This window comes from Prunus avium, chromosome 2 (assembly GCF_965620075.1).
Source record: "Prunus avium chromosome 2, drPruAviu1.hap1.1, whole genome shotgun sequence".
Taxonomy (NCBI): domain Eukaryota; kingdom Viridiplantae; phylum Streptophyta; class Magnoliopsida; order Rosales; family Rosaceae; genus Prunus; species Prunus avium.
This window is the reverse complement of record NC_142285.1, coordinates 12628960-12644451: the sequence shown is the minus strand read 5'-3', so window position 1 is coordinate 12644451 and position 15492 is coordinate 12628960. Positions and strand designations below refer to the sequence as shown.

The following is a 15492-nucleotide window of genomic DNA, read 5'->3' as shown; positions in this document are numbered from 1 at the left end:
ATGCGCATGAACTTCACCCTCCATTGAAGCAAACAAGATGCTATTACTGAAGAAAGTAGTGAGGACAAACAATTGAATGAGGGAGAGAGAAAGGGTTTATTGTTTTTAATTAAAACAAACAATTAAAGAAATGAGGATAAAATATAGAAGAAACATGACTAAAATTTTATGGTTGTGAAATGTACAACATAGTTTTTCAGAATAAACTAGAGAATCCCTATTTGGTGGGTAACCAACCCAACTTTATATTTGTTTGCATGAGACGTTATACCTTGTACATGACCAGGGGACACTTAAAATTGTAAAACACCAAAAAACCAAAGCAACTAAAAAGGAATAATTTCATTAATAAGAAAACCCAAACAAACAATCAACACACTTGTCTCAAAAATTGTTGCATATATAAAATGTGACACATAGCCAACATTTTTCTACAATCCAAAGGCAATCATAACGTATACAAGAAAATCAAATCAACAAAAGGCAAGAGAGAGAGAGAGAGATGGCAATGAGGCAACGTTTTGGTGGAATCTCTAGTACCCGTCCAAGACTATCGTCTCGTTCAATTTATGAAGATTTCAAGCCCCAATTTGAATTGAAGGAAGAGCAGGAAGCTCACGTTATACATGTTCATCTGCCTGGTCTGTACTTTACCCAATTTTATCACTCATTTTGTAAATAAGAATACACAATGTTCATGGGTAGGTATGAGTTAGGTTAGTTGGGCAAGGTAGTGTTCCCGCCCCCTAAACCAAGTTAAATCCCCTTCCCAGTACATTAAAGTAGTTTAGAATATCGCTCTGTGTGAAAAAAGAAAAGAAAAAAAGAACAGGTTTTTGTCAAAACTAGCAAAAGTTCAAAAAGTTAAGGGGGCGTTTGGTATCCTATTCAAATAAGGGAACTCAAAAACTTTAATTTTTCTTAAAAACAAGGAATGCTTAAATCTATTTTTAAGATTCAAAGACTTGTTTGGCATGCAACTTGAAAACTGTTTTCAAATCTTAAAAAATTGAGAACTTGTGGGTTGTTAAAAAAAACTGAAACAACAGATTTTTTTGTTTTTAATAATTGGGGTGTTTTTTTGGTTGTTCTTGAGTATGAGTTTTTTAAAATAGGGCTACCAAATAGGTTTTCTTTGTTTTGGACTCAAATTCTGTTTTTGAGTTTAAAAAGTTGGATTCAAGTTGAATACCAAACATGCCCTAAGTTTCCAAAAGCTAATATCGAAAAATGTTTCAATGCTTTTGTGTGGGCTTTGTTAAGTTGGAAAACTTGTTTGATTCATATTGATTCAGATACTTTCATAAAGAAGAATTTTGATGCACCCATAAAATGTAAGATTATAGGAGAATTTTGTATTTTAAAGAGCAACTTATAATTTTGCAAAGCTACTAGCATAAAATTCCTATACATGTTACGTTATATGTCACTTTCAATTTGTTTGTGTTTTCAGGTTTTGTGAAGGAGCAAGTAAGGATTACATTTGCGGCTGCCCCTGGTGTGATTAAGGTTGATGGACAACGGCCTCTTGGGAATAACAAATGGAGCCGTTTCAACCAAACCTTCCCTATTCAAGAAAATTGCGACGTGAGTAAAATTCATGGCAAATTCAACAATCAAATTCTTATCATTACAATACCAAAGCTAGGCATCACTAAAGTAGGCCCTAAAGAAGCAGCCAAACCAAGCCAACAAGCACCACCTACCGCTTCAAAAACTCCAACTGCTTCTGCTTCTGCTTCTGCTGCTGAGGCAAAGCCACAGAAACTACAAGAGGACCTAATTCCGTCAAAACCCAGTTTGACAGCAACTGCAGGCCCTCAGAAAAGTAGCTCTTCTGAGCCAAAGGCACAAAAGGGTCAGGAAGTCATTTCACAAGCAGCTACTTCTGCTGCTCAAGATGAACAGCAAAGGGATAAGAGAAGTGCTCCTCCAGCTGCAGGCCCTCAGGGAGCTGCTGCTGAGCCAAAGGCACAAAACTCTACTTTTAGTGCCAGAGATGAAAAAGAAAGGGATGACAAGAATGGTGGTCATCCATTAGGCCTTCCGAAAATCGTTGCTGAGACAGAAGTACACAAGGATAAGGATGAGGCCCTTCCAAAAGCAAATCCAGCAATCCAGAATGAGAAACAGAGAGATGAGAAGAGGGTGATAACTTTGACTAGTCCTGAAAGAGGCATAAGTGAACCTAAGTCTCAAAAGGGTAAGGATGAAATTCCTCCAAAAAGAATTGACGAAAAGATGGTGGAGTTTACTGCTGAGCATGTTGATCGAAAGGATCAGAGTGAAGCAAAAGGGAAGCCAACAGAACCAAAGAATGCTGAGAGAGTTGCTGAAACCAGTCTGCAGAAGGAAAGAGAGGCCAATGAGAGAAGCAAAGAAGCAGGGGCTGTCCCAAAGATTTTAGAAAAGGCAAAGAGAAAGAGCAAGAGTTCTGGGAGCGCTGTTGACCGAGAGAAGCGTACAGAGGAGGATTCCATTGCTGCAAATGTGATGGCTGCTGCAAAGGAGGGCATGAGAAATCTAGGAAAGGGGGTGAACAATGAAGAGACGCAGATGTTGATCAATATGGGAGCAGCAGTTCTTGTTCTTCTGGCACTTGGGGCTTCTGTTTCCTACAGCTTATGGTCCTCTGGAAAAGCCATGAACTAAGCCCGGCCAATATCTTTTTCTCATTTGATTACAGATATTGACCTCCACAGCACCTGAAAAATTAGTACAAAGTTTCCTTCGATAACACGAAACATTGTCCATAAAAAAGAATTTAGAAATGCTTAACGAGAAATTGGCCATAGCACCTACCTATCTCCGGGAGAAATCTGTGTAAATGGGGTTTCGTTTATATCCTTGGCTAGCAAGATGATTAATAAGAAATGCCTGTAGTTTATGTGTTCTTCAATAAAAGTGTAAAGGACAAATTAAAGAATCAATCAGTTAAAAGTAACCTGAGGCTCATGCAGGGTATTAACGCAGAGACCTAACTGAAAACGAAACCGTAAAAAAATTCCAACTAATTGACCAATTCTTTAATTTTTCTGGAATAGCTAGCAATTCCACTTCTTTACAAATTGTGGATTCAACTCCTTATATATTAGTTTCAAAAGTACAAATTGTGGAAGAAGAACAAGTGAGTGCTGTATAAACTGGCAATGGTGTTTCTATACCTCAATGTGCAAACAAATTTACAGCCTTCCTTTTAATTTTTGAATAAGCAATTTATTCAGCAAAAAGGACCCTAGAAACAGCAGGACAAAACTAAAAGAAATACAAACAGAAAATCACAACTTTCGAAATACCCACATTGCCACATTGCCCAAAGCACTTAATTTCTAATGAAAAAAAGAAGTTTCAAAAAAACATCTTATGGGGATGGCAATGCATTTCATAACCCCAAGTTCCAAATACTCCTCTATCACTTCTGGGAAATCTCCTTGCAATGGGTCTTCACCAAATACAATTTATAATTAATGAATTGCACACTTAATTTAATTTTGTTCCAAAACCCAAGAAAAGCAAATTCTTCAATTCGAAGTGAACTATCAAGAGCGAGAAAGAGAGGCTTACCCATTATCGGTGCGTTCATCACCTTTATGAGTTTAGAAAACCAAGGCTTGTGTGTTTACAGTGATTTAGAGAGAAGCTTTGCAAACGGATGCGTTTTGATGCTTGAACTGGCAACGCAGAAGAGGCAACATGAAGAGGAGGAGGAGAAGAAGTACCCAAAACCCTTCAGCGCCCTCAACAAGACAACGCTCTCTCTCTGGTTAGTGGTAGTTGATGGCCTACCAAACATGGCCTTGCAGTTTCAACTGTATTTGTAGACTTGTACAATACAAGGTTACCTGTAAACCAACTATAACCTTGTGGGTTGGGTTGGTAAATGCATTTTAGTCCTAGTATTGGCCTGTGTTTTACCTCTCTTATTGGCCAATTTAGTCCTAGTATTGGCCAATTTGGCCAATTTGATTCTTATATTTGTTAATCATTACAATTTAATTAATTGATTTTAAAAAAATTCTTTCAATTTTAACGGAATTTGGATGGAAAGATCACATTAACTAACGGATAAATATTGTTCAATCTCAATATTTCATCATAAAGTGTCTAGATCGGAGTTTGTGTTTGTGTCTGGTTTTTATATCATCATATCATATATATATAGAGTGCTACTAAACGAACCCTAAAATTAACTGAGTACACCATACAATCTAAGTACACCCTAATGTTTAAATTAAAATGTAAAATTAACTAAGTACACCCTATTTAACTACCAAAAATACCCATGGTACACCCTCTTTAATTTTTAATCTTTTAAAGTATTTAAAATAAACAAATAAAGTAAAATAATAATAAAATAATATTTTAACAAAACTCTCTCTCTCTCTCTCTCTCTCTCTCTCTCTCTCTCTCTCTCTCTCTCTCTCTCTCTCTCCTTCCTCTTCTTCTTCTTCTTCTTTTATCTCTCTCTCTTGTTCGACCACCACCACCTGGTTTGTGTTATTGATTGTTTAAGTTTTATGCATACAAAAATCAACTGGGATCAATACACTTCTCCTGGATTCCGAGTTGTATGTTAAAAATTAAGTCAATTTGTTTGAAGGCATGGGTTCAAAAGCTCAAGTAGTAAAATAAAGATTTTAATTCTTAATTAAATATATTGTCTTCAATCTTTCGAGAGAGGTGTGGGTTTTCAATCTAATTTAGGGAGATTTGGTAGATTGGGAATTTGGGGACAACATATCTCAACTCGTCTCAGAGTGGGGTGGGTCGGGAAGGAGAGAGAGCTTTTTTTCTCTTTTTAAAATTTTATTTTATTTTTTGGTTTTAAATACTTTAAAATATTAAAATTAAAGAGTTGACCATAGTTATAACAATGGACATGCGTCAAGTCTTAAGGATGGTGTACATATTGGGGTACACAATTCAATATATCCTTTTTGGTCATTTTATATTAGGGTAAATTAGTAATTCAATAAATAGTTTGATAGTAGGGTGTACTCAATTAATTTTAGGGTTCGTTTAGCAGCACTCTATATATATATATATATATATATTATTCAATCTCAATATTAGCCGGTCAATGAAAAACACTTAGGGCCAGTTTGGCATTGCTGTGCTGTGAAAATAATCTCTGTCAGATTTGCTGTGAGAAAAATCAGCTGTAAGAGAAAGCAGTTTGGCGTTTGGTAAAATTTTTGTTGAAAGTGTTGTTGGTATTACTTTCCGCAAAATCAGAAAATGATTGCCGCATAATCATTAAACCCAACGCCTCTTCAAAACTGATTCCTGCATAATCAGAAAATGAAAGCACCTCATTAGCTGCTTTCTCTTATAGCTTTCTCTCACAGCAATTTTTAAAAATAAGTGATTTTCTCACAGTTTACCAAACAGGTTGGGCTTCCCAAATTTTTTAAAAAATCACTTATCACCCCAAATAAGCAATGCCAAACGGGCACTTAGAATACCCTCAAGTGATCCCAATCGCTCAATGACTACGTCAATATTATCTTCTTCCTTCTCAATCAACCACCATGCCCAACACAAGAAGACCACCTCCGGGATCCACTAGCTCACTCTAGCGTCTATTGTCGACTTGGATTGACCAACGCCCAGACAAAGCAGAGCGCAAGTCATGTTGGGACAATCGAGTTCGAGGGTGGTCTAGGTGCGAACGACATCGAGGACTCGAGACGGCTAAGGAATTTGCACTGTACGTGGTGCTGGCGTGAATGTCCCAAATTTTTGCCCCAGAGTGGTTGTGGTTTGTTGGAAATTTAATATGATAATATTTATTAGATATTTTAAATTTTAATTTTTAATGTGTGAATGAAAATAATTGTTTTGTTTAAGTATGAAAGGTTGCATCCGATACAATTGAACTAAGTGCAGTTGCATCTTTCCTTTGCATAAGTGGCGTCATTTAGTGAACAATGTTTATGTTTGTTGGAAATTTGGCTCACATTAAGGTTGCAAATGAAGGAGGCAGCGACCGGTCGCAAGGTTTGGGCGACCGGTCGTTTTTGGACAGAGTCGAAGTCTGAAAAATTCGCAGGAAGCGACCGATCGCAAGGTATCTGCGACCGGTCGCTAGGTATCCAAATGGTCGTGACGACCGGTCGCAAGGTATCCGCGACCGGTCGCTTCTGTGCTGTGCTGATGTTTTCCTTACGTGTTTTCAACTACTTTTTCGGTGGCTATCGCTTTCCACAAGATTGCAGGTGCTTAATGGGTCACTTCTGAGGTAAAAGAAGGTGGACTACTTGCTGGATAGTTGGGAGAGCACTCATTGCCAATTGTTTGTCTTGCTTTGAAGGATTCACTCTCCATTTTCTGGTTTAGTGGAAGGTGGCTGAAGTGGGAGTTGTTTACTTGCATGATCTGATCTTTAGTCTAAGTGGGAGACTAAAGGAAGGAACGTGGAGGACAAAGATTATGCCTTATCTCTTGTCCATTGGTTTGTGTAGGTAATGGAGATAAAGCAAGACATTATAAGATGAGAAAGCAAGTTGAAGTTAGGTGTGGTTAATCTCAAGGTGGTCAAGTAGCTGGGTGCTATTGTGTTCAAAGGAGGTTAACTCACCAAGGGAGAACGTGAGGGAGTGTAATCAGTTCAAGTTAGGAGCTGAGTTGGGGTCTTGAGAGTCTAGACACCAAGGGTTGTGAGAGTGTTCACAAGTGCATCAAAGTGTTGAGCAAGGGGTGTGAGAGGAAAGAGAGCTTGGGGAGAGAATAGAGTTCTAAGGGGGTTTTCTGTTGTAAAACCAAAGTTGTAACTTATTCTTTCATGAAGTGAATTTCTCAAGGGGATCACCAAGAGGATGTAGGCATTTGCTGAACCTCTATAAATGCTTGTGTCACTTTGTGCTTGGTTGTTGTCTCAAGTGTGTGTGTGATTCATCCATCATTGTGTGTGTCACAAAGTCCATCAACAACAAGATCATTAGGGGAGTGAGTGAAAGTGTTTGTCCATTTTTCTCAACAATTGGTATCAGAGCTATGTGTTGGAGCAGCAAGTTGCTAGTGTGTTGAAGATGGAAAGTGAGAAGGAAGCTGAAGGTGGAAGTAGCTCTATGCATCAGAGGCTACCACAATCTGTCAGCATGAAGGTGGAGTTGAAGCCTTTCACAGGGAAGGAAAACTTCACACTTTGGCAAAGGAGGATGAAGTCAGCCCTTACACAACAAAATCTCAGTGTTGTCTTGGGAGGCAAAGAGAAGAAGCCGGTTACCATGACAGATGCGGAGTGGGGTGTGCTAGATGAGTTGGCTAGAGGAGCCATCGAGAACTTCACCTCCGATGAGGTGCTCATCAACGTGATGAAGGACACAGCGCAGCAAACATGGGAGAAGCTCGAAGAGATGTTTGCAGGGAAGTCGCTGTCCAACAAGCTCTTCCTCAAGGAGGAACTCCTAAATCTTCGGATGGCGGAGGAAGGAAATCTAATGGAGCATTTGAGCAGCTTCAATAGATGTGTTGCTAACTTGCAAAGAATGGATGTGTTGTATAATACGGAGGATAAGGCACTCATGTTTCTAACATCCTTGCCTCCGTCTTATAAGCATTTCCGAACTACACTTATGTTCGGAAAGAGTACCTTGAATTTTGAAGAGGTGGTGCAAGATGTGATGACGCATCACAGGATGTCTTAACGTTCGGAGGAGAACTCTCAAGATGCTGGTTTGTTCGCAGGGAGGCGTTCAAGCAAGCAAGAAGGCAAGGGCAGCAAAAGGAATACTAAGTCCAAGGACAATGAAGGGTGCTTTGAGTGTGGATCTATGGATCATTGGAGACGAGATTGTCCGGTATGGAAGGAGAAGCTGAACAAGATGAAGAAAGCTGAAAGTTCAGTCCACGTGTGTGATGAGGACACATGTGATGAACTCTTGACGGTTACGGAGAAGAGTAACGGGGAAGTCATGGCAAGTTCTTCGTGTAAGAATTCTTCTTCAAGTTGGATTTTAGATTCCGGGTGCTCATATCATGTGTGTGCAAATAAGTTGATGTTTGACACATATGAGGATAAGGATGCATGCAAGATTATGTTGGGAGACAAAACTACATGTGAAGTTTTGGGCATAGGGACTGTGAAGATCAAGTTGCAAGGTGGTGAAGTGTGGACTCTTAGTGAGGTAAGGTTTGTACCTGCACTAAGAACGAATCTAGTCTCTCTTGGTTCTTTGGATAGAGAAGGTTGCTCTTACAAGGCCAAAGGAGGGAAGCTCATGGTCACACAAGGTTCTGTGGTGGTTATGAGGGGGGAGATTCAACCAAACAACACATACAAGCTTTTGGGTGGTGCAGAGATTTGTACCAAGGAAGAGCAAGCAACAAGTCTTAAAGTCAAGGAGCTGGTCCAACATAATGCAGCTGCAAGTATGCTCAAGAGAAGTTGGGCAAGGAAGGTTAGTCAAGGTTGTATGACTAACAATTCATCATCAAAGGTGCTTGATTTCAAAGCAGCAGAAAGTGAAGTCAAGACAAGGAATGATGGGGAGGATGTTGTTGAAGAGAAGCTTCTTGCCAAGGTGGTCATGGAAGGGACTCCATTTGAGGTGGAGCTTGACACAAGGGCTGAAGAAGGAGGGCAACAACAACAAACTCACAAAGGGGTTCTACTTGAGGTGGAGCCATCATCAATTGCAAGGTCCGGGCCCAAGGAATCCATCAAACCTTCCCTAGGTTTTGGATGGATGGACCAAGAAGTTCCAGCCACGTTTCGGAGTGCTATAGGGAGCATGAAGCGGGAAAGTTGGAGAGGTGCATTGATGAAAAGAAATGTGTTCTTAAATCCAAGAGCAAGAAGTGCTAAATGGGGATTTAGTGAACAAAGGTTTGGTATGTGGTTTGCATATCAAGGGAAGTCCAAGGTTCAAGGTTCCAAGGAGGCAAGGAGCAACGAATTTGGCAAGGGGGAACTCTTTTCTGCACAAGAGGTCCATGTTACTGAAGTTTAGGCTTGGGTGAAGCACCTTCCACCAAAGGTGCATTGAGGCAAGAGGTTTATTGCCATGGTGGAGCTCTTGGAAATTACTAGAACGATTTCTAAGAGGTTGAAGAGGTTCTAGAGGTCAACAATGGTTCACGGGGTGATTAATGGTTCGCCAAGGTGGAGATTGTTGGAAATTTGGCTCACATTAAGGTTGCAAGTGAAGGAGGCAGCGACCGGTCGCAAGGTTTGGGCGACCGGTCGTTTTTGGACAGAGTCGAAGTCTGAAAAATTCGCAGGAAGCGACCAGTAGCAAGGTATCTGCGACCGGTCGCTAGGTATCCAAATGGTCGTGACGACCGGTCGCAAGGTATCCGCGACCGGTCGCTTCTGTGCTGTGCTGATGTTTTCCTTACGTGTTTTCAACTACTTTTTCGGTGGCTATCGCTTTCCACAAGATTGCAGGTGCTTAATGGGTCACTTCTGAGGTAAAAGAAGGTGGACTACCTGCTGGATAGTTGGGAGAGCACTCATTGCCAATTGTTTGTCTTGCTTTGAAGGATTCACTCTCCATTTTCTGGTTTAGTGGAAGGTGGCTGAAGTAGGAGTTGTTTACTTGCATGATCTGATCTTTAGTCTAAGTGGGAGACTAAAGGAAGGAACGTGGAGGACAAAGATTATGCCTTATCTCTTGTCCATTGGTTTGTGTAGGTAATGGAGATAAAGCAAGACATTATAAGATGAGAAAGCAAGTTGAAGTTAGGTGTGGTTAATCTCAAGGTGGTCAAGTAGCTGGGTGCTATTGTGTTCAAAGGAGGTTAACTCACCAAGGGAGAACGTGAGGGAGAGTAATCAGTTCAAGTTAGGAGCTGAGTTGGGGTCTTGAGAGTCTAGACACCAAGGAGGGAAACACCAAGGGTTGTGAGAGTGTTCACAAGTGCATCAAAGTGTTGAGCAAGGGGTGTGAGAGGAAAGAGAGCTTGGGGAGAGAATAGAGTTCTAAGGGGGTTTTCTGTTGTAAAACCAAAGTTGTAACTTATTCTTTCATGAAGTGAATTTCTCAAGGGGATCACCAAGAGGATGTAGGCATTTGCTGAACCTCTATAAATGCTTGTGTCACTTTGTGCTTGGTTGTTGTCTCAAGTGTGTGTGTGTGTGATTCATCCATCATTGTGTGTGTCACAAAGTCCATCAACAACAAGATCATTAGGGGAGTGAGTGAAAGTGTTTGTCCATTTTTCTCAACAATGTTGGCTCACTTAAAGATGCGGAAGGAGTGAAAGAAACAGATGGTCAAAAGAGCTGCATTAGTTTTGACTAGGCCTTGTTGTTCTAGCATAAACTACAGACGCTCGAGCGGCAGAGCGGCAGAGCGGTACTTTTGGCCTAGATCTAGGCGCTCGAGCGGCATAGCTCAGACTAGAGCAGACACATGCGCTCGAGCGGGACAAGCTAATCCAGCGCGTATCCCTAGTGAATATGGACATATTTTCTCCTAGTTTTGGAGTCCTTTAAGTTTCATATTCCTTCTATAATTGTACTAAAGCCCTGTGACATATAAATAAGCATTTTAGTGCTAGGTTATTGTAACGTGAGAAAGTTAAGGCATCAAATTGGGTTTAAGCCAAGGGTGAGAGAAAAGAGAGCTAGGGTTTGTGAGAGATCAAATGGGGTTCTTCATTGTAACTAAAATGGTTCTTTCATTCTAGTGAATTTCTTGGGGATCACCAAGAGGACGTATGCACAACGTTGAACCTATATAAATTCTTGTGTTCTTTGTGTGCGTGTTTACTTTGTGGTTTCGTGTGTGCTTTATCTTTGCATGACTTGTGTGTAATAGTTGCGTAGTCCATCAACGACAAGGTCTTGGACTATTTTCGCACAACAAGTGGTATCAGAGCCGCGGTTGCGGCTTACAACTTTAAGAGCGGCGGTGTGTTAACGATGGCAAGAGACAAGGATGAAGAAAGTTCCAGTACTAAATCACCATGTGTATCAAGTATGAAGGTTGAGTTAAAGCCGTGCACTGGCAAGGAGAACTTCACGCTTTGGCAAAGAAGGATGAAGCATGTCTTTAAGCGGCAAGGTCTAAGCAAAGACTTGGGAGGTGTAGGGGCCTTTTTCTCCCGGCAGCAAGTGGGCTGGGCTGCTGTGAAGAGCAATCTGATGCAAGTGTCCCCTTTGTGTCTGAGTTCGAAGATTAAGCCCCAAAGATGTCTCGAAAGTGTGATGATGCCTTAGGAAACTCTTTGGTTACCTTCACCAATGAAAACAACAACAAATTACAGATAAATCTTCTAGCTTTGCATGAGAAGATTATGGCATGGGAGCAAAATTATCATGGGTTTAGCACTTGAGGAGAGAGAGCTGTGAGTTCTTGTGAGAGACAGAGGTTCTAAGGGAAAGAGAAAGTGATTCTAAGGAGGTTTGATGAAGGGGGAGAAGGATGGTGAAGAATTGTGGGTAATCTTAGCAGTTTCCGGCAGCTTGACGGTGACTCTGTCAAAGCTATGCCAATCTGCCAGAACAAGGGAAATAAGGGAAATGGGTAAGGATATCACGAAAATTACTGGGTTTGCATGTGAGAGAGGAAGCTTGCTCTCTGAAGGTTGTGGGTTGTGTTAATTTGTTGGGTAGAAGAGGCCCAATTTATAGCTGCTGGAATTTGTTCTTCTCCAAGAAACCCTAATGGTTTCTTCCTCATTTAGCTAAGCTTTCCTCTCCCTTTCTTCTCCTCCTTCTTGACTTACCTCATGGTGGCAAAGTCAGTTATGCCCAATCCCACAAAATCAGAGATTTTTGGGGGCTCGATGCTTCTTCCCGCGGCTGCCTCAAAGGAGAGCTTCCATTTTCACCCATCTTCTTTCTCCTCTTTCTTCCTCTTTCCATGGCCAAATCTGATGAAGGAAAGAGAATGGGTGCGCCTGCTGGTTTAAGGGATGGCATCCTTCCCTGCGTGCCACAATCCCTTGGTCTCTTGGATGCCTTCACTTGGAACTTGTTCCTTAGCCTCCCAACAGCCCTTCACATGTGGATTCCCCAAACCCCTGCTGATAAGTTCATAATTTCACACATTTACATGCCTTCATTACTTAGTAATTTTGTTTAGTTTCTCTTTATTTCAAGTCACTTACCTATGTTTGTGTGTTCTATAGGTTGAAGGCAGCAAGAGATCACTTTTGAAGCAAAATGGTGCAAAATGTGCAAAAACTGGAGACTGAGTTAGATGTTCATTTCAGACTTATCTTCTTCATCCGAGCTTGGATTGGGCCAATGTTTGTGTGGTTGGATCAGAGACATTCTGAACTTCAAAATAGACATCTTAAAGTCATCTTTTGATTCAGCCAAACCCAATTCGTGAGCCCATGAAAATACACATCATGCTGACATGAGGATGAGCTGATGGATGCTTGGTCATGGTGAGCTAGGCATGAGCTATTGGTTTCTGGATGGATGCTTGATCATGCTGACATGAAGATGACCTATGGCTGCTGGTGGGATTTATTAGTGCAACAACAAATTCTGATTTTCTAAATACAAGTGTTGTATGCATTAGTCATATTCAATTCTGAATTCCCCTTTCCTTCTCCCTATAAATACCACTTCCATTCCACATCCCAGACACAATTCACTTCATCCATTACTTCCATACACACATTCAGATTCACCACAAAGAGAGAAGAGAGCTAGTTGCAAAGGAGGGAGAGCTGGGAGCTGTCCTGGAAACTACCTTGCTGCCACCAGCTAGTTCTTCTATTCTCTTTATTCTATCTATGTATTTCTTATCTTCTGTATTCATAATTATGTTTAACTAATCCATTTTGTTAGGGCTTAGGATGAAGCCCTAGTCATGAATATTCAATGTTATGGATGATTTCATAGTTAATTGATTTCCTTGCTTTCATTATCAAGTTGTTAATCTCCAGCTTATTATGTGCTTGATGTATGTTTTCTTGGAGTAGCTAACTAGGATTTTATGCATCTAGCACAGGTTGGGAAGGGGTTTAGATTCACCAATTCTACTCTCCTTTCACAAGCAACACATGAATGGCCTAAGAATCATTCAAGGGGTTAATAACCATAGGTTGACTAGGACAGATACCATGTTCTAGGACTTGTGTGATTATCATATTCTCAAGGAACTTAATGACTCTTATATGCTTTATTCTAAGTAGATACCATGCTTAGGTTGCATATTAGAGATCACGTGTTGTGTAGATACCATGCACAATTACATGCCTTAGGAGAATCATGCATCCTGCACCTAGATACCATAGGCTTGTATGCGATAATCTATTTTTAATGAAGCTTGAGTCAATTTCTATGCATTCATAACTTGGATAGGAAGACTAGTGGTAGATTCCAAGGCTCTAACACTTCTCAATCATTGTTTCACAACTTGTTCATTGCTGCCATTGTTTACCTTCCAGCACTTCCATTTCATTCTCTTATTTTCATTTAAACAACAAAAACCCCCATTCGAGTGCGTGTGTGGTGCTAGGATTCTGTCCTAGACCTTGCCAATTGTTAGTTAGTTAGTTTCTTTGTTTTCAGTTTTTTCCATCATTCTAAGTAGTTTAACTTGCAACCAAGTTACCATTCTCCGTGGGATCGACCTCGTATTTCATAAGCTATACTATAAATGGTTCGTGCACTTGCGAGAATTGAAGTTGCTATTTTTAATAACTCATTTTAGTTGTTAGGAATAGGTTTAACACCTGCGTGATTTTGTCTTTCAGCCGAATGCCAAGGCTGGTGGTGCTTTTTTTATTCTAATTATATGGGCTTTTTAAGACAACCACATGATCTATCTAATGGATGAGATGGCTTTATCAAATGTTGGGCTTTTTGGTTGGCTTATTCTAATTGGAGCAATGGGCTATTTTGGTTGGGCTACTCTAGTTGAAGCAATGGGCTATTTTGGTTGGGCTACTCTAGTTGAAGCAATGGGCTATTTTCTCTCTTGTGCTTACCCATGTTTGGGCCTAAGAAAATGGGCTTGAGTCCCGAGGCCCCCAAGCGGCCCGGGACTTCCATTTCTTGACCCATCGACGGACCCCATGACAATTTGTTACCATCCATACCACAACCCACTCAAGCAAGCCACGGGCATTTGAGTGGCTTGGGCCCACTTAAGCTTGTAGTGCGATTGGGTGCGAAATAATAATTTCCTACTTGGCATGGCATGTCGCTTGGCATGGCATATCGCTTGATAGGATAATTGGCATGGATTTGTAGAGCTAAATACATCTTTATGATTTTAATCTCAATTTCTAGCGTGACAGATTTTTATTCGGCATGACATGCAGGGTATGGCTTGTGCATGGTAGACTTTTGTGTACTCCAAACCGGGTCTTTTTTCAATAATATATTGTTTTGGGCTAGAAATTTATTCGGGCCCAACCATGGATTTTTTGGGCCTCAACAGGAGGCAAGGAAAAGAAGCCGGCAACCATGACTGATGCGGATTGGGAAGACCTAGACGAGCTTGCTAGAGGATCCATTGAACAACATCTAATTGATGAGGTGTTGTGTAATGCGATGGAAGACACTGCGAAACAAACATGGGAGAAATCCAAAGAGATGTTTTTAGCCAAATCGTCATCCAACAAGCTCTTCTTGAAAGATGAGCTTCACTCTCTAAAGATGGAGGAAGGTGCAAGCATGATGGAGCACATGAGAGCTTTTAATAGGTGTATTGCTGATTTGCAGAGGATGGATGAGGTTTATAAGTCGGAAGACAATGCTGTGATGTTAGTGACATCCCTACCATTGTCTTATAAACACTTTCGCACGACGCTTATGTTCAGGCAAGACATCGTGAAACATGACAGAATGGTTCAACATTTTAGAGTTGTCTCTTAAGGTGAAGGGCTTGTAGAGTCAGGAGAGAGAGGTCGATCGAGAAAGCGTGATGGCATGAAGAACAATAAGGGAAGATCAAAATCCAAGGCTAAAGATGGTTGTTTTGAATGTGGGTCAAAGGATCATTGGAAGAAGAATTGTCCTGCATAGAGAGAGAAGAGAAACAGAGGGAAGAAGCCGGATGAAGCCGGAGTCACGGAAGATAACGACGGTGAGCTTTTATTTATTGATAGCATTGTCAATACTGATACACTTGCTATCTCTTCTAAGGTTTCATCTTCTGATCGAATTTTGGATTCCGGGTGCTCATATAATATGTGTTCAAACAAATCTTGGTTTGATACGTATGAGGTAGACTACGGCAGTGAAGTTATGATGGGGGACAACTCGGTTTGTAGAGTCGAATGAACGGGTACAATCAAGTTGAAGATTCATGATGGCGTGGTTAAGACATTGGGTATGGTTAGGTACATACCAAAGTTGAAGAAGAATCTCATCTCCCTCAGTATTTTTGACAAGAATGGCTATTCCTACAAAGCCAAGGGAGGGAAACTCATAATCTCAAAGGGTTCACTTGTGGTTATGAAGGGAGAGATTCAACCTAACTGCCTGTATCGACTATGTGGTACAACGGTGACTGGTGGAGCAGCTATATCTACTAAGAATGACTCAGAGGATACTCAGCTTTGGCACTTGAGGTT

At 40.8% G+C, this 15492-nt stretch overlaps 1 protein-coding gene and 1 long non-coding RNA gene across 10 annotated transcripts; one reads left to right on the top strand and one right to left on the bottom strand.

Moving 5' to 3' along the window:
• Positions 1–428: 428 nt before the first annotated feature.
• LOC110754421 (uncharacterized) lies at positions 429–2930 on the top strand. The gene is made up of 2 exons (XM_021955478.2): positions 429–641; positions 1454–2930. The coding sequence occupies exons 1-2, from the start codon at positions 503–505 to the stop codon at positions 2650–2652; spliced, it is 1338 nt and encodes a 445-aa protein (XP_021811170.1). The 5' UTR covers positions 429–502; the 3' UTR covers positions 2653–2930.
• Positions 1428–3907, bottom strand: LOC110754422 (uncharacterized). 9 transcript variants are annotated; one of them, XR_015834099.1, is made up of 3 exons: positions 3565–3874; positions 1707–3442; positions 1428–1567 (listed from the first exon to the last, which is right to left on the bottom strand). It is a non-coding gene; the product is annotated as an uncharacterized LOC110754422 (long non-coding RNA). The 9 variants fall into 9 exon arrangements; XR_015834100.1 differs by lacking the exon at positions 1428–1567 and having other exon boundaries at positions 1571–2705; positions 2803–3442; positions 3565–3896; XR_015834103.1 differs by lacking the exon at positions 1428–1567 and having other exon boundaries at positions 1571–2705; positions 2803–2893; positions 3565–3887.
• Between the last annotated feature and the right edge of the window lie 11585 nt (positions 3908–15492).

Excerpts from the sequence above, each read along its gene's own strand:
- LOC110754421 (XM_021955478.2), top strand. The coding sequence starts at position 503 with ATGGCAATGAGGCAACGTTTTGGTGGAATCTCTAGTACCCGTCCAAGA. Across the intron at positions 642-1,453 it reads TATACATGTTCATCTGCCTG|GTTTTGTGAAGGAGCAAGTA; the intron begins GTCTGTACTTTA and ends TTGTGTTTTCAG.